General features: G+C 43.5%; 1 protein-coding gene across 2 annotated transcripts in view; it reads left to right on the forward strand.

Annotated features, from left to right (window-relative positions):
- ARHGEF10 (Rho guanine nucleotide exchange factor 10) overlaps positions 1–26730 on the forward strand; it is a 251922-nt gene that overhangs the window by 118857 nt on the left and 106335 nt on the right. For both annotated transcript variants that reach the window (XM_068281340.1, XM_068281341.1), the window contains 4 exons: positions 286–363; positions 7925–8104; positions 15023–15139; positions 22098–22190. In XM_068281340.1, coding sequence (XP_068137441.1) covers positions 286–363; positions 7925–8104; positions 15023–15139; positions 22098–22190 — 468 coding nt within the window. The remainder of the gene's footprint in view (positions 1–285; positions 364–7924; positions 8105–15022; positions 15140–22097; positions 22191–26730) is intronic.

Consider the following 26730-nt stretch of genomic DNA (forward strand, 5'->3'; position numbering starts at 1 on the left):
AGTCCTTATAAATCATTTATTTAAATTTATCCCTGCAATATTTAATGTCAATAGTCAGACTGGCTTTCAGTTGTATACAGTAGTTTATTATAGACATTTCTAAGGGCTGGTTTACATCGAATCCAGTGTAGCGTAACGCTTAGCAGATGCACAGTGCACACCAATGTATGACAATGGCATCATGTCAAAGTGTAGAATAACTATAAGTATGCAAAACAGCTGGTGTCTCATGTGTAAAGGCTGTTCATTCTGCTATATTGTTAACGTTAATATTTTGTTTTTTAGGTTGTGAGGCGGTATATTCTTGGTTCAATAGTGGAAAGTGAGAAAAATTATGTTGAGTCCTTAAAGAGAATTCTGGAGGTAATAAATATGACTTTGATATTGCATTTTTTTGGTAGAAATGATTTTATACACAAATAAAAAGAATGTGTAATACATCTAGAAATATATACGTGTAAAAAGAAAAAAAAATAACATGGAGAGAGTTGGAAGTAACAGGTTTCTGGAATTAGCTCAAAATCATCTTAATGTCATAAAATTCTTGATGAATACGGTAAGTGAAAAGAGATTTGTTTTAGGTGTCTGATGACTTGTCCTGAAAGGTCACCATAGTCCTACTACAAGGGTTTGTGGATCATTGTGCAGAGTGACGGTAAATCTGCAGATGTTTTAACTAGAGTGCCTTATGCAGACACCTTCTTCACAGAAACACTTGGCTGAGGATGTCTGTCTAGGCTGGTCAGTTTTTTCTCTCCACAATTACTGTTGTAATGAGATACGGAACTATTGTGTTTGAATAATAATGGAGTAAACCGTGTTGTATTTTAGAAACCTTGTGTCTGCCCAATTTGTCTTAAGTACAGAGGTGTTTTTAGGCAAAGGCATTCCAGGCCACTGCCTGGAGTGCCATTGGTCCTGCAGGGCACCATGCCCCTGATTAAGCCACATCTTCAACTAAGCATTTTCCTGAATGAAGCCAAACCTCCCAAATTAGGCCACACCCCCACTGGTGTTTGTGCCTCTTTTTGTCCTCCTTTGTGCTTCCTTTTGTCTCCCTGTACCTCCTTTTGTTTCCTTGTGCCATATTCAGTCCCCCTGTATCACCTCCCCCCCCCCCCCCCTTTGCATCCAGAGGTAGATTAAGGTGAAATCGTGCCTGTTTTTAATTTACTCTAACTACGTCTACAATCCCCCATCCATGCACGTATAAGAGGAAGGGGAAGACTTGTGACGTCATGTCTGAGGAAACCCAGATGCGGGTGAAACACGTCACGTGGGCTGTTGTCATGTGACTGGCTGATCTCCAGTGCCTCCACCCGCTTCCCGACCGAAAAAAGACCGCAATACAGCACCTGAAATAATACCGGCAAGGGCATGCTGGGAACCCGGCATTGCTAATGGCCACAGCACCGGCAGTACCCGCCCTAAAAGCTACACGCCATAGATACGTACTAGGACACGTAAGTCCCGGCGAGCGCTGGTCCAGAGACTTGCATAGTCGGGTATGCTTATGGTAATACTAGCCATGCATGTAATGAGGGGTGTTTAGAGGCGTATCTTCCTGCTTCGCTACATGCTTTGCTAATCATTGCTTGACTGCTGATCCTGCTGACATGTAAAGGTTGCATGGAGACCTCTCCATTATCGCTTGACTTACTGCATTGCAAGCATCTAATACGTCTACAAGGGGGCCCCGAAGACTTTACTACACGCTGTCAGTTACAACTGAATGTGCAAGGTAATATCCATGTTTCCCTATATCTCAAGTGGGTGATATTACAGTCTAACAGTATGTGGACCAGGAAGCTGTTATGGGGTAATGGCCATTTTTAAAATGGAGGACAGAGAATTCCATTGATCACAGTGGACAAATGGAATGCAGGAGAGGAGAAAGAGATTGAGGAGTATGACCTGTGTATGGTTATTTTGACTTTTTATTTTCAGTTCCGGGTCTCTTTAAGTACAAAGGTTATGGAATCTTGATTCACAGAGGATTGTGGCACGTTTGTTGTTTGAAAGGCTGGATAAGAAGCAGGTGTAGAAGGATCTCTTGTCTATTTCGTTTGGAATAAGTACTTATTGTACTAACTTTTTTTGCACCATCCACCGACCCTAATCCACTGTATGGAATGAAAAGTTAACTGTGCTAGAAATGTCCCGGTTCCCACGCTCAAAATGCATGCTTCAGGATCTTAGATTGTCATGGCTACTCGGAACTGATTTCTACAGAAGCTCTCCTCTAGGTTTATCCCATTGGTTGTTACCAAGCATTCATTTCATTCCTTTTCCTCATTATTTCCTTGAGACTTTTTTCATTACTGAACTGTATCTCAGAGTGCTCTAAAGAAAACAGGCTATCCACCTTGTGTGGGTATGCTCTTATTCTGGCTGCTGTTCCATGTTAGAGCTCCTGGGCACAGTACCTTCAGATTCTTAACAGATTCTTAATGGAAAGTAGCTCTTTCTTGCAATTTTGCTCAAATCAAGTTCTGACATACAATCAGCATATGTGAAACTATTGTATTCTTTGATAACACAGGGATAAATGATAAATGAATGATATATTGTATTCTTTGCCTGTGTTCCCACCATTTTATAAGTAGGATCCATTCACACTTGTCAGGCTGCAGTGCATCCGTTGCTGTAAGCAGAATGCACTTTTGTGCAGTCTGTGATTTTTCCTGGAGAGTGGGTGTGATTCCCACATAGCCCACAGTTGAAACACATCTTCTCCGGGCAACAACCGGACCACAGTGGATCATTGGAGCAAACACTACAATGTCTGCTCCCGCTGGCCACTTAACATCCGGCACAAGTGGGTACCTACTTGGAGTGCTGTGTTAAATTTGAACAGACATAAAGCATTCCAAATGCAACTGCCAGAACATGATGTAAAACACATCAGTAATTCATGGAACATCAGTACAGGTAGTCCTTAGTTAACGAACGAGATAGGGACTTTCTTAAGTGGAACCATTGTGCCATCTCTGTCCCCTGTACATCCTCTGTGCCCCCTGTGCTTCCAGTGTCCCCCTCTGTGTCACCTCTGCCCTTTGAACCTGTTTATACAAGTTTAAAAGCCATTTTTTCTTTGATTTTTTTTTTAAATCGATTTTCTCAAAAACTACAAGTTTAATTTTAAAAAAAAAGTTGGGCTTGTTCCCATGGAAACATATAATCCATGTGTGAGAATCTGCAGGCAGCTTTTTGACCACTGTTCAGGTCTGCATTCTGCAGGTCTCTTTAAGAGAGACTTTTTGTCAGTATTGCAGCTTGCTGCTGAGGAATTTGCATACATTCGTTATGCAAATCCCCTACCTGCCTCCTGTGATGACTGGCAGTATAAAGGTTGGGATTACCCACAGTCTTTTGCTGGTCATTCCTTCAGGGTTTGTAGTAAACACTCCTAGAGAGTGTCAGCCATGCTACTTCTTGTTGAAGTTATCTTAGAGCAGGGCAGTTTCTAGGCTAAAGCTCACCCAGGGCGAGGGTGTAAAAATTGCGCCCCCCCCCCCCCCCCCCCCCCCGACTTGCAAATCCATACTACAGACCAAGTATAGGTAGTCAGGTATGGGTGCCCCAGTATTGGTAGCCAGGCATAGGTGTCACCAGTATTGATAATAACATAATAATAATAGCAAACATTTCTCCTGTCAGACTCCAAGCGCTCAAGAGCTGCAGCCACTGGGACACGCTCAAGAGGCCACCTTGCAGTGTTAGGGCTCTTTTCCACTATCGCGATTCGATTTCCACCATGCGATTACAATTGCGATTGAGCTACTATACTCATTATAGTAAAGCTCAATCGCATCCAAAACGCGGCAGGAGGACGATTGCGTTTTGACCAAAATCGCATCGCAATCGGATCGCACTAATGGAAATTGCTGCTGCAGTTTCCATTAGTTTAATGTACCTTGCGATTTGCGATCAGAATCAAATCGCAAATCGCAGGGTAGTGGAAAAAGGCCCTTAGGGAGTCTTTCTTTACTGAATAGGTACTGACCCTAGCCAGGAATCAAACCCTGGTCTCCCATGTTAAAGGCAGTGCCCTTAACCAGTATACTATCCAGCCACTAGTGTAAGTTAGCTAGGTATAGGTGCCACCAGTATAGGTTAGCTAGGTATAGGTGCCACCAGTATAGGTTAACTAGGTATAGGTGCCGCCAACATAGGTTAGCTAGGTATAGGTGCCGCCAGTATAGGTTAGCTAGGTATAGGTGCCGCCAGTATAGATTAGCTAGGTATAGGTGCCGCCAGTATAGGTTAGCTAGGTATAGGTGCCGCCGGTATAGGTTAGCTAGGTATAGGTGCCGCCAGTATAGGTTAGCTAGGTATAGGACCTGCCAGTATAGGCTAGCCAGGTACAGTTGCCCCCAGTATAGGTTAGCTAGGTATAGGTGCCGCCAGTATAGGTTAGCTAAGTATAGGTGCCACCAGTATAGGTTAGCTAGGTATAGGTGCCACCAGTATAGGTTAGCTAGGTATAGGTGCCACCAGTATAGGTTAACTAGGTATAGGTGCCGCCAACATAGGTTAGCTAGGTATAAGTGCCGCCAGTATAGGTTAGCTAGGTATAGGTGCCGCCAGTATAGGTTAGCTAGGTATAGGTGCCGCCAGTATAGGTTAGCTAGGTATAGGAGCCGCCAGTATAGGCTAGCCAGGTACAGTTGCCCCCCAGTATAGGTTAGCTAGGTATAGGTGCCGCCAGTATAGGTTAGCTAGGTATAGGTGCCGCCAGTATAGGTTAGCTAGGTATAGGTGGATAGGTGGGAAGTCAGGGCACAGAGAGTGCCAAGTCTAAACGTATCCAATACTGGTACAATTCCAGAGCGAATCAATCGTTCCTGATCACCTTGGTAATCGATTGGAAGCAATCGGTCATGCCTATTAACTCACAAATTCCTGCTAACTAATTCGATCAGATCAATGGGATTGATCCCAAAAAAAGATCAATACCACTGATCTAATCGATTAGGTTAGTGGAAATTCAGCAGTTAACGGAGACGAACAATCCATTACCGAAGCAATCAGAAACAATTAATCGGCTGCAGGATAGTACTGTAAATGTTCACCTTTAGAATGCTAAACACACACACACACACACACACACACACACACACACACACGGCACTACACTCAGCAATATATATATAAACAATACAGTAAGACACACATTCCTCCAGACTTCTCCCCCCTCAGCACACTTACTCAGACAGTATAATGGAGGCTTTTTGGCTGCTGTTGTGTGTATGCTGGAAGGCTGGCTGCACACAGGTCTCTCTTCCAGCTGAAGGGGACACATGCTGGCTGCTGAAGATTCAGAAAGCCCGGGGGAGGAGGGGAGGCGAGTCACATGACTGTGTGATGGAGGCTGTCAGAGCAAGACAGCCTCCCACAAAGTGTCCTCAGTGCAAGGAGGCTGTGGTCTCCTTGCCATAATAGACAATGCATACAAAATGGGGCTACAAAAACATGGCTGCCGCTGCTGATAGTGGCAGACTAGGCAGATTGCTCTCTAGTGACAGGAGTTACACTGTGCACTGCAGTCCTGTCATGTCGGAGAAGTCTGCCTGGGGACAGAGGCTAGCGCTAGAAGGACCTGGGGGGCGCAGCTGCTGTAGGGCTGGCATCAGAAATGGCACTATCGTTGGTAAGTGCTAGCCAGCTGCCCTTATTCCGCTGATTGTCTTTCTCCCTAGGCCACGCCCACAATAAACCTAGGCCACGCCCACAACATCGGAACTCCTTTTTTTTTTTAATATTCAGCCCTGACTGCGCCCACGTCCCTCACAGCGCTCAGTGCAGTTGCACGCCTGGCACGCCCCTAGAAACGGGCATGTCTTAGAGTAATTCTGGGGACTGCACTAGGCAGTTTCTTTAGTGCCGTTAGGATTGCTTATCTGTTTGTTTGTCTGTTGCGACTGTCCTGTCCCAGCGGTGGTCGATAGGAAGTCGTTCTGTGTGTCTGGGTGCTAACCGGAACAGCGGTTGTTACTGGTAGCCCCTTCTGATCTGTCTTCCCTGGATCGCACTTGCCTTGCGCTGGTGCTGTGGATCCTTCTGTTCTGGTACCCTGGATCGCACTCGCCTTGCGCTAGTGCTGTGAATCCTTCTGTTCTGTCTACCTGGATCGCACTCGCCTTGAGCTAGTGCTGTGGATCCTTCTGTTCTGTCTACCTGGATCGCACTTGCCTTGAGCTAGTGCTGTGGATCCTTCTGTTCTGTCTACCTGGATCGCACTCACCTTGAGATAGTGCTGTGGATCCTTCTGTTCTGTCTACCTGGATCGCACTCGCCTTGAGCTAGTGCTGTGGATCCTTCTGATCTGTGTTTCTGCTTGGATCACACTTGCTCTGACGGAAGAGCGGTGGATCCTTTCTGCCTAGTTCCTGTTTCACGTTTGTCTGTCTTGTCTGATACGAATGCTTGCTGTAGGCTCGGTGAGGTAACCGTTAAGCAAGCGCCCGCGTTCTCTGTTTCGTGTTTGTCTGTCTTTGGTTAGTTAGGCGTGCTTGTCTCTGTTGTGCGTAACACGCGGAGACCGCGCACGAACGCGTGCACTGTTGCGAATAAGTGCAGTGTTCGCGTTCAGCTAGCGTTTGTTATTTTCCTTATCTTTCTCTTTGTATGATTTGCTGTGCCTTTGCTACCCTGGTGCTCTGTCCTGCTCAGTCTTGTGTCGCTATTGGCAATCGCCATTCTTGCGATTGCCTTTCCTACTTCGTATCCGCCGTTGTGTGTTCGCCGTTGCTGGGTGGCGACTAGTTTGGTGGGCACACATTGGTTCTGTCCCTTTGCTCTGTTCCCTGTGGGCTATCCAGCCCTGCCTGATTGTACCTTGTCCTGGATCTGTACAATTCCCATTTGGCATCTGTGGCTGTGCAGCGGCTGTGTTCGCCTGCACTCCACAGCGCCATCTGCCGGTGGGAATTGCCCTCTGTGGGTGCATAGCACCTAGCCTGGGTGTCCTCAATTATACGCTTGTGGAGGAAATCCGCCGCGTCAGCGCACGTCTGGTGCGCTGACCACGGAGAAAGTTCCACAATCGTTACACCATGCCGTTCATATTGGCAGGTCATTTGTACGTCGGGCGTTGGTAAGTCGGGGACTACCTGTATTTTAATAGTGCTGAAAAGATTTCCTTCATTAGATAAGCCAACAGTGTTAATTCCACTATTGTATGCATTCTTTCTTCACCAAACACCCCCCACCCCTTCTATTTTTGGGTTGGATTAAACCAGAGTTTTAAATTTGAATTTAGTTTTCCTTTCGTCCATAAGTGGTAATTTCCTAGGATAACATTTTCGAAAATTATATTTAAGCTGTGTGGTTTCCTTGAAAGCAACCATGTAATCCGGAATGCCTGAAACCTCTGGAAGAATGCTAAACTATTACTGCACTGAAAAACAGCTGAAAGAAGGTTGTGGAAATAATAGGGGTGGGAAGAAAGTACCCGCAGGACATATTTGGAGAGGAGGAAATGGTAATGCAGGGCTTTCCTCCTCCTAATAATACACCTCTAACCCAGACACCCTCTACATATCCTGAAGCAGGTTTCTGCTCTGTTAACAGATGTTTAGTTGATACAATCTTGTCAAGGCATTTCAGTGCAGATGTCCCCTTCATTTACTGTCTCCCTACAGAATCTACTTGATGAAGCTGTTATTGATTGTAATCACTTTTACTATCTGGAAAATGACAGGGGACTTGTACATTGCCAAGCATATCTACATATGCCATGGTCTACAAAGGACAAGAAATGCTAGACCTTACTAAACTCTGGTCAAGTGAACTGAAAAAAGAATGGACCCATTTTAGTGCAAGAGAAATATTGTTATAGCATCCTGTGTGTGCTTTTATGTTGTTGCACTTTATGATATAAAACAAAAACATCTCTAAACTCTTTTTCTTCCTCTTACAGCAATATGAGAAGCCACTGTGTGATATGGAGCCAAAGCTATTAAGTGAAAGAAAGCTGAAAATAGTATTTTATCGGATAAAGGAAATTCTCCAGTGCCACTCGCTATTCCAGATTGCTCTCGCTAGCCGGGTGTCTGAGTGGGACGCCACAGAAATGATTGGAGATGTATTTGTAGCATCGGTGAGAAAAATGGCAAAATCAATAAGACCTTTTCCTCTCTATTTTTAGATGTGTGCTTCTGAAGGCACCAAAATACTTGATGTAAAGAATCTCTCTATCAAGTGCTAGAGTATTTACAATTACATGTGGTTAAAATGAGGCTCGGGTTAATAATGCAGTACACTTGCTTTATTGGGTTTTTAGCCTTAATTTAAAATACAAGGCTTTCACTCTTTTTGTTTATTGCGAAACTTGCTTCTGAACTGCCTATGCTGGGAAGAACTTTAACCAAGGATTGAACTTCATTCCAGTCAGTAGCTGATGCCTCTTTTCTTACAAGAAATCTTTACCTTATCTTGAATAGACCATCAGGGGCTCTGATATATATTGTGGTGAAACCCCTCCCACAGCGTGATGTCATGACCATGGTCCTGACAGTGTGTTGTCTGTGAACCTTGTTGCACTGTGGGAAATAATGGCTGTTTCAAACTGCCAAGCAATATCTCCCTCTGTGCATTGAACTCTCAGTAACAAACAGTCTGTACACATCACCTGCCAGAACTAAAGATGTCACCACCAGTGATAAATTTCAAAATGTAAATCAGTGAGTGGAAACATTTTACAATGGGCAAACACTCATTAGGTCTATAAATAAATATTGTAAACATTACGCAATTCTATTCATTGTTATTTTCAGTACAGTTCCTCTTTAACCATTTAAGCCTCCTGGATGTAGAAGCTATGTCCAGGAGGCCATGTGCGCTCCCATGGCCGATTGCACGCGCGTTCCTGGCCGCGAATTCTTAGCCCAGGAATCAATTAATCGGGCCATGGTGCCCGATCACTGATTCCTCTCCCCCGCAGAAAGAGCGACAGATTCTCTCGGAAGCCTCGCTTTTTCTGCCTCCTACGTCCCCCGTAGGGCAATAATGGCTTTTTTTAAAGTAGATGTAGTTTTACTTTTTGGCCACAAGATGGCAACCTTAGGTTTGTTTACATGACATCACTCTAAGCGTAACATGTATGCTTAGACGGACTCCTTACCTCACCCGTCTGAGGAGTGGAGACAGACCACACGTGGCCTTGACCACGGTGGACAAGGAGAGCGACCGCATCCAGGTCCCTAGGGACCACCCTGAGTGGAGTTGGGTTTGTTGTCTCCACCTGCTTCCTGTGGTCGGTTGCCCCTCTGCAACCCACCTTTGTGAATAGTGTCTTACTTTTATTACGTTCAATTGTTTTTGACATACTACACCATTGGGCTCCCACTTTTGTACCCAGTATTTTTTCACTAGTGGGTGTTTTTGACACCCACATCCCACTAAGATATAGATCAGTTCATTGTGATAAGTAGTGATAAAGTTATAGGCTAATGAATGGGAGGTGAACCTTGCTCGGATGCATAAAGTGAAAACGACTGAGGGCTGAAGTGGTTAAAGAGAAACTGTTGCGAAAATCTTAAAATTTAAAACACATACAAATAAGGAGTGCATTTCTCCCAGAGTAAAATGAGCCATAAATTACTTTTTTCCTATGTTGCTGTCACTTACAGTAGTTGAAATCTGACATTACCGACATATTTTGGACTAGCCCATATTCTCATAGGGGGGTTACATAGTTACATACATAGTTATTTTGGTTGAAAAAAGACATACGTCCATCGAGTTCAACCAGTACAAAGTAGAACTCCAGCCCGTCCCCCACATACCCCTGTTGATCCAGAGGAAGGCAAAAAAAAACCCCACAAGGCATGGTCCAATTAGCCCCAAAAGGGAAAAATTCCTTCCTGACTCCAGATGGCAATCAGATAAAATCCCTGGATCAACATCATTAGGCATAACCTAGTAATTGTAGCCATGGATGTCTTTCAACGCAAGGAAAGCATTTAAGCCCCCTTTAAATGCAGGTATAGAGTTTGCCATAATGACTTCCTGTGGCAATGCATTCCACATCTTAATCACTCTTACTGTAAAGAACCCTTTCCTAAATAAATGGCTAAAACGTTTTTCCTCCATGCGCAGATCATGTCCTCTAGTCCTTTGAGAAGGCCTAGGGACAAAAAGCTCATCCGCCAAGCTATTATATTGCCCTCTGATGTATTTATACATGTTAATTAGATCTCCTCTAAGGCGTCTTTTCTCTAGACTAAATAAACCCAGTTTATCTAACCTTTCTTGGTAAGCGAGACCTTCCATCCCACGTATCAATTTTGTAGCTCGTCTCTGCACCTGCTCTAAAACTGCAATATCTTTTTTGCAATGTGGTGCCCAGAACTGAATTCCATATTCCAGATGTGGCCTTACTAGAGAGTTAAACAGGGGCAATATTATGCTAGCATCTCGAGTTTTTATTTCCCTTTTAATGCATCCCAAAATTTTGTTCGCTTTAGCTGCAGCGGCTTGGCATTGAGTACGATTATTTAACTTGTTGTCGATGAGTACTCCTAAGTTCTTCTCCAAGTTTGATGTCCCCAACTGTATCCCATTTATTTTGTATGGTGCTAGACCATTGGTACGACCAAAATGCATGACTTTACATTTGTCAACATTGAACTTCATCTGCCATGTATGTGCCCATATAGCCATCTAGCTATCCAGATCCTGTTGCAATATGACACTATCTTCCTGAGAGTTGATGATTCTGCACAATTTTGTATCATCTGCAAAAATAGCAACATTGCTCACTACTGCATCTACTAGGTCATTAATAAATAAATTGAAGAGCACTGGACCCAGTACAGACCCCTGTGGGACCCAGTCTCCCATTTTGAGTACGATCCATTGACCACAACTCTTTGTTTTCTGTCCATTAGCCAGTTCCCTATCCATGCACACAAACTCTTCCCCAGTCCTTGCATCCTCAACTTTTGCACCAGACTTCTGTGGGGAACAGTGTCGAAGGCCTTTGCAAAGTACAAGTATATCACATCTACAGCATTCCCAATATCCATATTAGCATTCACTACCTCATAAAAGCTGAGCATGTTAGTCAAACAGGACCTGTCTTTAGTAAACCCATGTTGATGCTGAGAAATAAGATTATTTTCTACTATGAAGTCATGTATAGTATCTCTTAGTAACCCCTTCAATAGTTTGCATACAACTGATGTTAAGCTTACAGGTCTATAATTTCCTGGATCAGATTTTTTGCCCTTCTTAAATAATGGGAAAACGTGGGCTTTCTTTATTTTTAAAAGCACTTAGTGAATGGCAGTTGCTCCGTCCAACTGCCAAAGAAGTGTGCAGCGAGCAGGGAGGCTGGCCAGCATCTTTGTATTAATCATTTTCAGAGAATGTATTTTTAAAGAATAATATGAGAATCTCCCATGAAGAGATGGACTAGCCCAAAACATGTCGGTAATGTCAGATTTCTACTACCTATTGTAAGTCTCTTGTTGGTTAAGAAACCCTTTCTTAGAGTCTAATAAAGAATGTCTGATGCAGGTAATGTCATTTTCTAGAGTTTGTTGAGTGTAAAATGGCAGCCTTCATGATGCAGGGGCAATACATACTACCGCTCTGGCCAGCTAGAAGACATGGCAATGTGAATTACTGAAACATTGTTACTGAATTTAGATATTTAGAGCATGGGAAAGATGATAAAAAAAACTGAAGGGATTTCTAATTCAGGTGTGAATTATGCATTTGTGTCAAGGTTTTGTTTGGTTTTACTTTGTTGACAACCACCTTTTTCACAGTTTCCAAAGTATTTAAACACTCCGTCATCTGTGTGGTGGCCCCATGTGTGTTCTTGTGGCATCTGACCTGATTTAATAACCAACTGGCTTTGGAACCCCAGTCATCTGCAGTTCAGTAGATGAGCAGTTTGTAAGACAAAAATGTTTAGGTATCCTGCCATGACGCCAGACTGTTGAAAATGGAATTGTTTACCTTGTTTACCTCACCACTAAAACCAGCGCTAACCATTTCAGCTACAGCAAGCTGCCAAAATAAACATGACATCTCTAAATTAGCTGCTTTGCCTTTTATTGTGTTGGCGGATGTAAATCCAAATGCCTCTAGTTAGGCTACTGCCAATTTTATGAAAAGGGAATGCATTATTCAACACTAGAGGAACACATTAGAAATACAGGGCTTAAAGATTCAAAATGTTAAATGAGCAGTTATTATAATCTATAACCCTAAAATGCTTTAGCAGATACTGATACTAATCCCTTGACTTGGTAGTTCTCTACCATAAACAGAGCTCACATGGATCAGCCTATACCAGATATGAACAAACCAAAAATCTGCTTTATAAATGGAAAGAATTAAAGGACGCCCGAGGTGAAAATAAACTAATGAAATAAACAATTGTATCTATCCTCTTTCTCCTAAAAATGACTTTTAAGATATTCCACAGTTTTATTTTATATTTAAATCTACTAAGTTTTTGCTGTTTTATTGTTTTTGCTCAATGGTACATTCATTGAAGTATGCCAGAGCTTAAATCTATGAACTACTGACCCTTTTTATCGCTTGCCTGCTCTCAGAAGCCATTTACTGGTAGGAAAGTGTTTTATAGTTGTAATTTCTTATCAGTGAGGGTTGCACTGTAGTCTGACCCAGGCCTAATTTAGACAGGAAATGCCACTTATATACCTGATGTTTAACTCTTTCAGGCAGAGAAAGAAATAAAGGAACACAGCATAGTTATTTGTGTGCTAGGCACTGAACATACACATGTCTATCTCATCATGTCACATGTCACCTCAGGTATCCTTTAAATAATCTGTTTTCAGAATCAATATGCCTTAATAGTTGAGTGATTTACATGTACTTATGTTTGTATAATGGTAGAGCTACAATAATTTTTACTCTGGTTTTGAAGTCCTCTGAAGCCTTGTACAGATGCTAGAAGGAACCTAGCTGAGTCAGCTGGGTATAGCTGCCACTAGATGTGTAAAAATACCCTTAGCACCCTAGCAATCAGGTCAAAGGTGAAAATCACTGTGCATGTACATACCTTTAGGATATGTGGTACCTCTGAGTGCCCACGATTTTCCTCCTGTTGTCTTCAGGAAACAAACCTGTAAACAAATTGGTTAGAAGTCCATGTGTTGGGACCCATAAACCTCGTACGAACCTACAAGGAATATTGCCCGGCAGGGATCGCTGCTTGATCCCTTGGGCAACAGTGAATGGTTGTGGTTATACAGACGTGTAGGCGGGAGGTGGGCTGTTGGCCTGGTGCACAACAGAGCATCACCGTTTGGGCAGGAAGAGTATGAAAACAATGCACTTGGCTAACGACAGGCCAAGATGATCTACCAGACTAATTATTTCTATCCATGGCACCAAAGGTTGTCAGGCTGTACACATACTAGATTCTAGCTCGAGAGGTAGCCCTGCCAGACCCACTCGGCTGAGAACCTTCTAGCAAGTGTGCTAGGCTTTAGGAGTAGTTGTTTCTAAACTGAAGACTTTTGCATTACAGTACTTTATTTTATCTAATAATTTTTTCCTAAATTAATTTAAAACGTAAGTCTTTTAGTCTGCTGTGGGCATCAACCAGAAAAAGGGTGATCTATCTATTTTTAACCATATACCAATTCTGGAAAACAGAGGGGAGAAAACTAAATCACACACTTGATCATTGAACTGATTCTAAATGAACCTTGTCATTATTATTCTGTATTACAACATAACATTTATTATGAGCCTCAATACAGTACATGTAGAGTATTATAGAAAGTGCTATAAGAGAGAGAGATGAAGTGTGAGAGTCAAATAAAAGGAGAGGGAGAGGAATTGATTGACCAGCCGGAAGAATATTTTACACCCTCTTCCTCCACACAGGTATTACAAAGTAACTTTCCCCCGTTGTAAATGCACTAAAATATTGGTACACTAAACTCTTATTATTAACTTTATTAAGGAGATATAATCCTACAATATCCAAAAAAGGACAAGTCTTGGAAATCTAGTCTGTATAGCCTAAGGCCCGGTTCACATTAGCGGTTGTTTGCCAAACGGACCGGATGACCTGACCGGATCCGGACCGGATCCGGATCGGAACCGTACGGTTCTGATCCGGATCCGATCCGGATCCGGTCAGGTTGCATCAGGTGGCAATCAGGATGCGATCCGGATCCGTTTGGCAAAATATACGTAAAAAAAAAAAAAAATGTTGGGGTCTGGGAGGTCAGCAGAAGGGGGACCTGTGGAATCAGGCCCTCTGCTGTTTAGCACTCACCTCCACCTCCGACATGCTGCCAACATCCTGCCAACACCTCCAGCTCGTGCTGCTCCACTCCAAAATGCTTGCCCATGTGTCCCCAGCCAATATCGCCGCAAAAATCCGCATAGGAAGTGGGGTAGAAGATCCGGATTTCTCAGCCAGTGTGTTGTGCGGCCTCCGGTTCCCATTTGTTTGTATTGGCCGGATGGTGCAGTCCGGCTCCGCCCCGGATACGGCTGCCGGAGGGGCCGGATGAAAAAATAGCGCATGTTGGAACGGAGGCCGGAGTCCGGAGTCGGCCCGGATCCGGTCCGGCTCCGGTTCTGCAGAACGGACCCATGTGAACGGACGCATAGGCTTTAATTGCTATGCCGTGCGTCCGTTCCGTCCGTTCTGCAGGCGGTGCGGCTCCGGCACGGCGATTCCGGAGGGCCACCGCAAGTGTGAACCGGGCCTAAGCCTATAGTACAGTCTCCCCCATAGTATCTCTCACTAAACGATCATCCACTGGCACCCCCCTCTTCCCCTACGGGATTTGTCTTTGTCAGTGAATACAATCAATACAAAAATCATGCAAGTATTGTAACCGGTATTGTCAACATTTGTTCTGCAGCAGCAGTTGTGAGAAAGGATAATGTCAGAGAAGTGCATACTAGGTACTCTGACACAATGAAATGTTGGTATAACTTTCTGTCTACAGTTTCTGTTAATCTACTTTGGGATTACTCAGGAGTTGTTTTATCTTTGTTTACTTTGCAGTTTTCCAAATCCATGGTACTTGACGCATACAGTGAATATGTGAATAACTTCAGCACAGCTGTTGGAGTTCTCAGGAAATCTTGTGCTACTAAGCCAGCCTTTCTGGAATTTTTAAAAGTAAGCTTTTTCTTTCAAGTTAAAGTTGGAAATCTGAATGTACTATAGGAGCCCTGATATGAATAAAGCAAGTCGGATACATAGGTCCAATTTTGTGATATGTTTGCATACTTACACTTCTCTGCTTAAAGGCCAACTGCAGTGAGAAGTATATGGAGGCTGCCATATTTTGTTTCCTTTTAATTAAGTTGTATTTCACATTTCTTCATTCTTACAGCACATCTTGAGAAAAAGCTGTCTGTCTTGTCTGTTAGGTAAATATAGTGTTGTGTGATGCATTAGTAGTGCATGGTTTGCAGTCTGGTGCTGTCTTCAGTTGGGGTGTGCCTGTTTATAGTCTGCCTAAATATTCTCTGCAGTTCATACAAATGCTTTTTAGAAAATCCATTTTGTGTGTTGCGATTTAGCTCATTGACTGATGCAATCAGACTTGAAAGCATGTCTTTTTACTCTAACAAAATATTCCATTGTGTGTTTTTTTTTCTTTTCCACAATTTCAAAACCTAAAAGCACAGTACAGTCCCTAGCGCACAAATAACTGCTGTGTTCCTTTTTTTCTTTTTCTGTCTGAAAGAGTTAAATATCAGGTATGCAAGTGGCTGACTCAGTCCTGACTCAGACAGGAAGTGACTACAGTGTGACCCTCACTGATAAGAAATTCCAACTATAAAACACTTTCCTAGTAGAAAATTGCTTCTGAGAGCAAGAAAGAGATAAAAAGGGGCATTTCTTATCAGTGAGGGTCACACTGTAGTCACTTCCTGTCTGAGTCAGGACTGAGTCAGCCACTTACATACCTGATATTTAACTCTTTCCGGCAGAGAAAGAAAAAAAGGAACACAGCATAGTTTTTTGTGTGCTAGGCACTGTACATACACATGTCTATCTCATCATGTCACATGTCACTTCGGGTATCCTTTAAACACAAACTTTTAATGTTAATGCAAAGTAGTCACAATATTGTAGTCATGATGTCCGCACACCACTGCAATCCATCCCATAAGGAAAAGTTCAAGTTTGCTAAACTAATATTTTCCAAGGAAGATCTTGTCTTTGGTAAAGTTAAGAATCAAATTATTGTATTGTTCATTTGAGACTCGAGTCTGTAAGATTCATGCATGACAAACAGGAATATTCATAAGAAGAAAAGACATTTTGGCACAATAATATATTTTGTATTACGGATGCACAACATTTGGCAAGTAGTTCTTGAAGGAACGCTGAAGTGAGAGAACTATGGAGATCCGATGGCAGATTTTATTCTAAAGTGACTTTTTTCCACTTCTCATTTGCAGTTGTTATGCTTTTCTTCTATCTCACCTAGAATTAATCTTTTCTCAGTGCCTTACAGCACCATTCTGCCCATGAGGACCAAAGTAATGCATTTGCGTCAGGCGGCATAGGAGCTGGAGCGGCATCTCGCCCACCTCCCTCCCACCCTGCAGCCGTCGGTCGTCTTACCTTCTTGGAGGCCACTTTCTCTACAACAGCCCCTATCCCCCTTACCTGCCGTTGCTGTTTACTGACACACAGACCTCATATCAGAGAGATCCTCTGCATCGCGGTGACAGGACCGCGGCTCGCCTATGAGTGTGTTTACAGGAAGTATATGCGCTGCTATGGGAGCCGCTCTCCTGTCACAGCGGCACAGAGGGTAATTCAGGGGGGAGCAGGCACTGGGAACAACTATTCTACCTATAGTAGGGCAAATATACTACCTATATTGGGGCAACTATACTAGCTACCTATATTGTTGTAGTTCCTGCTGCAAAGCTCCTCCTGCTTACCCTCCACCCTTCCATCTCCTGTAAACTTTCACCTGAAGTGAACATAAAAGCTAATTACCCCCATTTATATGTAGCTTTAAAGTATTTAGAAACCTAAAGACAATTGTGAAGACCTCTTTCTCTGTCCAACATGGTTTATCAACAAGTGTGCTTATCTGAACACTGACCCATTGAGGTGAGGAGCACAGCCATGCTAAGTGCTGCTTAGTAATAAGTAAATATTCTCCACACATGCAATATTCACTGATCCAAAAACAGAATGAAATAGACAATTCAAAGACACTAGCTGTTAACCACTTCGCATCCAGACCTTGTTTTCCCCTTATGGACCAGAGCTGTTTTGACGCTTTAGCTATGTCCCTGTTTAATCAGCAATAACTTTATCACTACTCACTACATCTAAATTATCTATATATCATTTTTTTAAGACAAACTAGGCTTTCAATAGGGGGGTATTTAGTCCAACAATTTTTTTTGTTTTCTAGGCATTTTCATGGGAAATAGAGGGAAAAAATAAAAAATGCATTATTTCTCATTTTTTACCGATTCCAGTTTAAAAATAAAAAGCGCCACTGTGGTAAAGAAACCATGCCACCAGTTTTATTTCCCCCTAGTATAGTCAGATGTTTCCCGAGTAGCACCCCCCCCCCCCAGTATAGCCAGATGTGTCACCAATATCAGTCCCCCAGTATAGTCAAATATGCCCCTTGTATGTGCTACCACCCCAGTATAGATAGACAGTAGCACCCCCAGGATTTGCACCCCTCATTACAGTCAGATGTTCCCCAGGATAAAATGGTCCCCCATTATAATCAGATGTGCCCCCAGGATTAGCCCCCCCCCCCCCCCATTATAACCAGATGTGCCCCAGTATTAGGTTATCCCACCCCCAGGTTAACTGATGTGCCCCCATCATCAGATCCCCCCCCCTTACACTGATGCCTGCGAGTTGTTTAACCCCCAGGTAACAGCCCCCCACCCCCCCAGTGGCCAGATAACAGCCAACCCCCCCCCCCAACCAGGCAGCCCCCTCCGTGCACAGATCGGCTAATAAATTCAGCAGCAAGCAGCCTCTCTCACCTTACCTTGTTCCAGCGATGAGCCTGTAGCCCGAGCCTCCGATCCCCGTCATGACGTCATCAAGCCGGCATTACATGGCTGAGTTCAGAGCAGGGATCGGAGGCTCGGGCTGCAGGCTCATCGCTGGAACGAGGTAAGGTGAGAGAGGCTACTTGCTGCTCAATTTATTCAACCGATCTGTGCACCTAGGGGAGCGATTAAGGATCACCGCTGTTTTGCTACAGCGTTGATCATTCATCCACTGGGGGTCGCTAATTGGCTACAAGGGAACATATTTCCTTTCACCAATTAGTATTGCAGCTGACAGTGCTGGGGCGTGCCCTCTGAAGCGCACCCGATTGTGCACAACAGAGCTGCAAGCTGAATCAGTATATCTACATCATGGTGGCTTGAAGGATGCCACAGATGACATAGATATACTGTAGCAGTGGAAAAAGTGGTTAAGGAAGCCGCTGGGCAATGAATCAGAAACTAGAGGCTTTGATTGGCTGCATATAATTCTCGCACTGGGTCAGTGTAAATTTCCACGGATGGAAAATTCATGTAAGTGTTCTAGTCCCCCCCCCCCATCCTAAAAACATATTGGTTGTTCCTGTGGCTCTCCGTGTCACAGTATGTGTTTTTTTCAATAAAATATACCAGCTTTTATCTATCCCACTGTGTTCTGCGGATCCTCCTTTTTTATACTGGTTGGCCAATTGGCTTTCTCCAGAATTGTCTATGATATTACTCTGTGACCCCTATTCAGGACCAATTCATGATGTGAGTTCAGTACATTCTTTACAGAGCTGTGTAAAATGTGTCAGTGCTGCTATATGAATGAAAATGTTGCCTGGCAAATAACAGGTCAATGCAGTAGGTGTGAAAGTGCAAGTATTTCTTTAAACATGATGCCTCCCTGTTGTGTTGGGATGCTGCTTGTCTTGAATACCTTTCAAGACAATCAATTCATCTGCATATTTAAAAGGTATTAGCACTGGCAGGTTCCATGTTTCTGTCACTTCAGGCCTCTGTTGACAGTGAGCATTCGAGCAGTGCATAAGTTACCTGAGGACTCGGAGCTGCTGACAGACTGACATAGGAGGATGGAGCTGTTTTTCAGCAAGAGATCTGCATCCACAGATTGCCTGCAGCTTGTGTAATCATACATTTGAACAGATTGTGCTTTTTATGTCTCAACATTTAACACATTCAAAAAGTAGAGCTCATCTTTGACTTATAAATTCATGTAATGAAATGTACATACTTACATTTATTTTCACAACATGAAAATGGAAATGTAGTGTGTGCTTTCTCTAATTGCCTGTAGCATGTTAAGGTATTGCTCATAACATTTGCCTTCAGAATCTTATAGGAAATCGTTTTTTATGTAATTTAAGAGCGACTGCAGATAGTACAAGTGAAACACAGTAGGGTCTCGGTTATCCAGAATCAACAGTGATCAGCTAATGCCGGATAAGTGTACTTTCTGGTTGCTCGAGACTTAAAGTGTACCAGAGATCATTGACTAGAAAGCATCGATACTTACCTGGGGCTTCCTCCAACCCCATAAACATGTGTGAGTTCCTCACCGTCCTTCCGCGGTCTGCCGTTCAGTGGCAATCAGCCCCGGTAATTGCTTCAGTCGGGTCCAGTCTGTGTCTTCTGCGTATGCAGTCCCATCAGTTTATTTCAGCTGTGCCAAAAATGTGTGAGGATCTCGGACCCTGAGGACTGGAGCTCGACATCCCTGCATACGTACCATTTAGCGCTGAATCAAATGTTAAAATACAGTAATTAAAAGTACTTTGGAGGAGCCTCGGAACCCAGTCTTTACGCACAATAGAGCCCACAAACGGCCTTAGTAGTTGGCCTTCACCACCATGAGTACTGCAAAAACCATGTGATGTGTTGTTCACTGATAGAGGATAACTGCAATCTCTGCACACCTTTCTCTTACACAGACGCTTTTAGTGGTTAATGCAGTCCTACAAAGTCCTGCACATTCGTAGCAGCTACATGTGTGCCTGCAGTCCTTCACATACTGACAAAGCCCCATACATACATAGCTGCTGTAGGGGTCTTTACAGTCTTACACATTCATAGCTACTGTAAGGGGTTACTGCATTATTACACTACCATACACAGTCCTACATACTCATAGCATCTATAGTGGTCACAGCAGTCCTACATATCCTTACACAGGCCTATATATTTATAGCAGCTATAGGGGTCACAGCAGTCCCACATATCCCTATACAGTCCAACATAATTATATCATATACAAGCGTCACAACAGTCCTACAAAATCCCTTTATAGTCCAACTAATTCATATCATCTATAGGGGTTACAGCAGTCACACACATTCATAGCATCTATAGGAGTCACAGTCGTCCTACATATCCCTACACAGGCCTATATATTCATAGCATCTATAGGAGTCACAGCTGTCCTACATATCCCTTCACAGGCCTATATATTCATAGCATCTATAGGGGTCACAGCAGTCCCACATATCCCTATACAGTCCAACATATTCATAGCATCTATAAGGGTCACAGTAGTCCTACAAATCCCTATAGGTTCAAATATAGCCATATTATCTATAGAGGTAACAGCAGTCCTACAAAATCCCTAAACAGTCCAACATATTCCTATAGCCTATAGGAGTCACAGCACTCCCACATATTCATAGCATCTATAGGGGTCACAGCCGTTTTACATATCCTTACACAGGCCTAGATATTTATAGCAGGTGTAGGGGTCACAGCAGTCCTACATATCCTTACACAGGCTAATATATTCATAATAGCTATAAGGGTCACAGCCCTCCTACATATCCCTATACAGGCCCTTATATTCATAACAGTTATAGGGGTCACAGCAGTCCTACATATCCCTGTACAGTCCTACATATTCATATAATCTATAGGGGTCCCTACAGTACTACATATCTCTACACAGTCCTACATATTCATAGCATCTGTAGGGGTCACAGCAGTCCCACATATACCTACACTACATATTCATATCATCTACAGGGCTACAGCATTCTTACATATCCCTACACAGTCCTATATATTCATAGCATCTGTAGGGGCCACAGCAGTCCCACATATCCACACACAGTCCTATATATTCATAGAATCTGTAGAGGTCACAGCAGTCCTAGATATTCATAGCATCTATAGGGGCCACAGCAGTCCCATATATCCCTACAGAGTCTTACATATTCATAGCATCTATAGGGGCCACAGCAGTCCCATATATCCCTACAGAGTCTTACATATTCATATCATCTATAAGGGCCACAGCAGTCCCACATATCCCCACACAATCTTACATATTCATAGCATCTATAGGGGCCACAGCAGTCCCATATAGCCCTACACAGTCTTACATATTCATAGCATCTATAGGGGCCACAGCAGTCCTACATATCCCCACACAGTCTTACATATTCATAGCATCTATAGGGGCCACAGCAGTCCTACATATCCCCACACAATCTTACATATTCATAGCATCTATAGGGGCCACAGCAGTCCCATATAGCCCTACACAGTCTTACATATTCATAGCATCTATAGGGGCCACACCAGTCCTACATATCCCTATGCAGTTCAACATATTCATAGCATCTCTAGGAGCAACAGCAGTCCCACACATCCTTACATTGCCACTGATTACGTCACACAGGCCATATAACGCGTGCAGGAGGACACGTTCTAGATGTGAAAGAAGACGAAGACCTTTTTTTGGGTTACTTTGTCACCTACAGAAATACATAGAGAATCAAGTGAAAGGAGGTATACAGGTGCTCACACGAGTCCTCAAATACTCTCTGAAGCCTGGTACATACATTCAATTTTGATTGACCAATGGTTGGCCAATTTTACCACTTCTACATATATTATGAGAGCTTACCTACACAATCTTTTCATAGCAATCAAAGTCTGTTGGCCCTCATACTAGATGAAGATGGTAAAATTGGTCAGTGATTGGCCAATCAAAATTGGATGTGTGTATGCACCTTTATTGAAGGAATAACACTTTCAGTTAGTTTGCTTTCTCTTAAAATTTGTGATTAGTGTGTTATTTTATATTCTAGCAAAGCCAGGATTCCAGTACAGACCGCATCACCCTGTATGGTTTGATGATGAAACCAATCCAGCGCTTCCCCCAGTTCATCCTTTTGCTACAGGTAAATTACAATTTATGAATCCAGGACAGTCTGTGTTTTCGGATTACAACCTGGCCTGTTTATGATGACATTAATGTGTTGTGTGGGTTACCTTCTCTCCTCTAAGTGTACGTGTGTGTGTAGAAGAAGAACCAAACTTGACTTATACTGGCATTCAGGAGAACACGTCTGTTCACACCAAAGCATAGTACACTATTGTTATTGTGATAGATGTGCCATATGATACAATTATAAATGTAGTTTTACATTTAAAATATTACTGCAGAAATTAGTAAGCTTTCCAATTTTCGAACTGTGCCAGCTTTTCCTTCATAACTGTAAATTAAGAAAGGTATGTCCAATAGAGAGCTATTTCTGTCCCCCAAAACAGTGCAACGTTTGATTAATAATCAAATCAATTAAAATTGATTAGTAGTTCGAAAAAACACTGCAAAATTGCAAAGCTGGATCTGGCCCTTTATTTATAAACCACCACCAGTCATGTAGGGATGAGAAACGACATTGCTCAGTCTAGGTGCATTTTTAATAAACAATTCACGTTGGAGCAAAGCAATGATGCATATTTCAGCCTTGTCACACAATAAAATATTCTGCTGCTTTACAACCATTCATGCATATTAAAGTAAATTTCTCAGTTCAGAACATAAATGTACTAAACATGCTAAGTATGCAAGCAGAAGTATGCATGTTCTGTTCTATATTGAGGGAAGTACTAGTGTATGTTATGGCATTTAACCTTAGGCTACTCCCTACTTTAAATGTCTTCTACATAAAACATAAGGTTGCACCTAGTCATACATTAACTGGTCATTTAAGAATACATCAGTATTGTATCATTCTTTCATTTCAGAATATTAAGATTGATTTCTTGCTGCAAAACAACTTGCATTGTGTCACCCCTTACTATGATCAGTGCATGGGGAGAGGTCTGTTTGTGGTCACATATGTGCCCATCTCAACATAGCCTTTTCTACACAGAAAGAGAAATACTTTTTAGAGTCTATAAAATGTCATGCTTTGAACCACTGAATGCCAAGTAAGCCCATGGCATACCTTGCACCACTGAATGCCAAGTAAGCCCAAGTCATACCTTGCACCACTGAATGCCAAGTAAGCCCATGGCATACCTTGCACCACTGAATGCCAAGTAAGCCCAAGTCATACCTTGCACCACTGAATGCCAAGTAAGCCCATGGCATACCTTGCACCACTGAATGCCAAGTAAGCCCATGGCATACCTTGCACCACTGAATGCCAAGTAAGCCCATGGCATACCTTGCACCACTGAATGCCAAGTAAGCCCATGGCATACCTTGCACCACTGAATGCCAAGTAAGCCCAAGTCATACCTTGCACCACTGAATGCCAAGTAAGCCCATGTCACACCTTGCACCACTAAATGCCAAGTAAGCCCATGTCACACCTTGCACCACTGAATACCAAGTAAGCCCATGTCACACCTTGCACCACTGAATACCAAGTAAGCCCATGTCACACCTTGCACCACTGAATGCCAAGTAAGCCCATGGCATACCTTGCACCACTGAATGCCAAGTAAGCCCATGGCATACCTTGCACCACTGAATGCCAAGTAAGCCCATGGCATACCTTGCACCACTGAATGCCATGAAAGCCCATGGCATACCTTGCACCACTGAATGCCAAGTAAGCCCATGTCATACCTTGCACCACTGAATGCCAAGTAAGCCCATGTCACACCTTGCACCACTGAATACCAAGTAAGCCCATGGCATACCTTGCACCACTGAATGCCAAGTAAGCCCAAGTCATACCTTGCACCACTGAATGCCAAGTAAGCCCATGTCATACCTTGCACCACTGAATGCCAAGTAAGCCCATGTCACACCTTGCACCACTGAATACCAAGTAAGCCCATGTCACACCTTGCACCACTGAATACCAAGTAAGCCCATGTCACACCTTGCACCACTGAATGCCAAGTAAGCCCATGGCATACCTTGCACCACTGAATGCCAAGTAAGCCCATGGCATACCTTGCACCACTGAATGCCAAGTAAGCCCATGGCATACCTTGCACCACTGAATGCCATGAAAGCCCATGGCATACCTTGCACCACTGAATGCCAAGTAAGCCCATGTCATACCTTGCACCACTGAATGCCAAGTAAGCCCATGTCACACCTTGCACCACTGAATACCAAGTAAGCCCATGGCATACCTTGCACCACTGAATGCCAAGTAAGCCCAAGTCATACCTTGCACCACTGAATGCCAAGTAAGCCCAAGTCATACCTTGCACCACTGAATGCCAAGTAAGCCCATGTCATACCTTGCACCACTGAATGCCAAGTAAGCCCATGTCACACCTTGCACCACTGAATACCAAGTAAGCCCATGGCATACCTTGCACCACTGAATGCCAAGTAAGCCCAAGTCATACCTTGCACCACTGAATGCCAAGTAAGCCCATGTCACAACTTGCACCACTAAATACCAAGTAAGCTCATGTCACACCTTGCACCACTGAATGCCAAGTAAGCCCATTGCATACCTTGCACCACTGAATGCCAAGTAAGCCCATGGCATACCTTGCACCACTGAATGCCAAGTAAGCCCATGTCACACCTTGCACCACTGAATACCAAGTAAGCCCATGGCATACCTTGCACCACTGAATGCCAAGTAAGCCCAAGTCATACCTTGCACCATTGAATACCAAGTAAGCTCATGTCACACCTTGCACCACTGAATAACAAGTAAGCCCATGGCATACCTTGCACCACTGAATGCCAAGTAAGCCCAAGTCATACCTTGCACCATTGAATACCAAGTAAGCTCATGTCACACCTTGCACCACTGAATACCAAGTAAGCCCATGGCATACCTTGCACCACTGAATGCCAAGTAAGCCCAAGTCATACCTTGCACCATTAAATACCAAGTAAGCTCATGTCACACCTTGCACCACTGAATGCCAAGTAAGCCCAAGTCATACCTTGCACCATTGAATACCAAGTAAGCCCATGTCACACCTTGCACCACTGAATACCAAGTAAGCCCATGTCACACCTTGCACCACTGAATGCCAAGTAAGCCCATGGCATACCTTGCACCACTGAATGCCAAGTAAGCCCATGGCATACCTTGCACCACTGAATGCCAAGTAAGCCCATGGCATACCTTGCACCACTGAATGCCAAGAAAGCTCATGGCATACCTTGCACCACTGAATGCCAAGTAAGCCCATGTCATACCTTGCACCACTGATTGCCAAGTAAGCCCATGTCACACCTTGCACCACTGAATACCAAGTAAGCCCATGGCATACCTTGCACCACTGAATGCCAAGTAAGCCCAAGTCATACCTTGCACCACTGAATGCCAAGTAAGCCCATGTCACAACTTGCACCACTAAATACCAAGTAAGCTCATGTCACACCTTGCACCACTGAATGCCAAGTAAGCCCATTGCATACCTTGCACCACTGAATGCCAAGTAAGCCCATGGCATACCTTGCACCACTGAATGCCAAGTAAGCCCATGTCACACCTTGCACCACTGATTGCCAAGTAAGCCCATGTCACACCTTGCACCACTGAATACCAAGTAAGCCCATGGCATACCTTGCACCACTGAATGCCAAGTAAGCCCAAGTCATACCTTGCACCACTGAATGCCAAGTAAGCCCATGTCACAACTTGCACCACTAAATACCAAGTAAGCTCATGTCACACCTTGCACCACTGAATGCCAAGTAAGCCCATTGCATACCTTGCACCACTGAATGCCAAGTAAGCCCATGGCATACCTTGCACCACTGAATGCCAAGTAAGCCCATGTCACACCTTGCACCACTGAATGCCAAGTAAGCCCATGGCATACCTTGCACCACTGAATGCCAAGTAAGCCCATGTCACACCTTGCACCATTGAATACCAAGTAAGCTCATGTCACACCTTGCACCACTGAATGCCAAGTAAGCCCATGTCATACCTTGCACCACTGAATGCCAAGTAAGCCCGAGTATGGTACCACACATCCCAAAATTTTTGCAATAGATACAGCCAATGAGGACCAGCCTTGGTCATAACACGCTCAAGAGAGAACTCACAAAATTGCTCATTTATCAGAGATAGTGGTCAGATTGGCCATAATACAACTGAAAAAGTTGCAGTGTGTAAGAAAAAGTGGAGACATTACATGATACTGTTTCACACCATCCACAGATGTTTGTAGTGGGTTTTTTTTTTCAGGTCTGCATATTTATTTATGTAGCACTTTGCAAAGACTTGTCATGTCACTAACTGTTTCTCAGAGGTGCTCACGATCTAATCTTCACCATAGTCATATAGTGTAGGGACGATAAAATAAAAAAGCAAATTAACTTATCCGTACGTTTTTTGGGGTGTTTGAGGAAACCAGGTTGCCTGGAAGAAACCCACACAAACACTGGTACAACATACATACTCCATGCAGATAGTGCTGCAAGGCAAAAGTGCTATCCACTTTGCTACTGTCCTGCCAAAATTTAACTTGATATATTTTAGTTATCACTTT

The sequence above is a fragment of the Hyperolius riggenbachi genome, chromosome 4 (assembly GCF_040937935.1).
Source record: "Hyperolius riggenbachi isolate aHypRig1 chromosome 4, aHypRig1.pri, whole genome shotgun sequence".
Lineage (NCBI taxonomy): Eukaryota > Metazoa > Chordata > Amphibia > Anura > Hyperoliidae > Hyperolius > Hyperolius riggenbachi.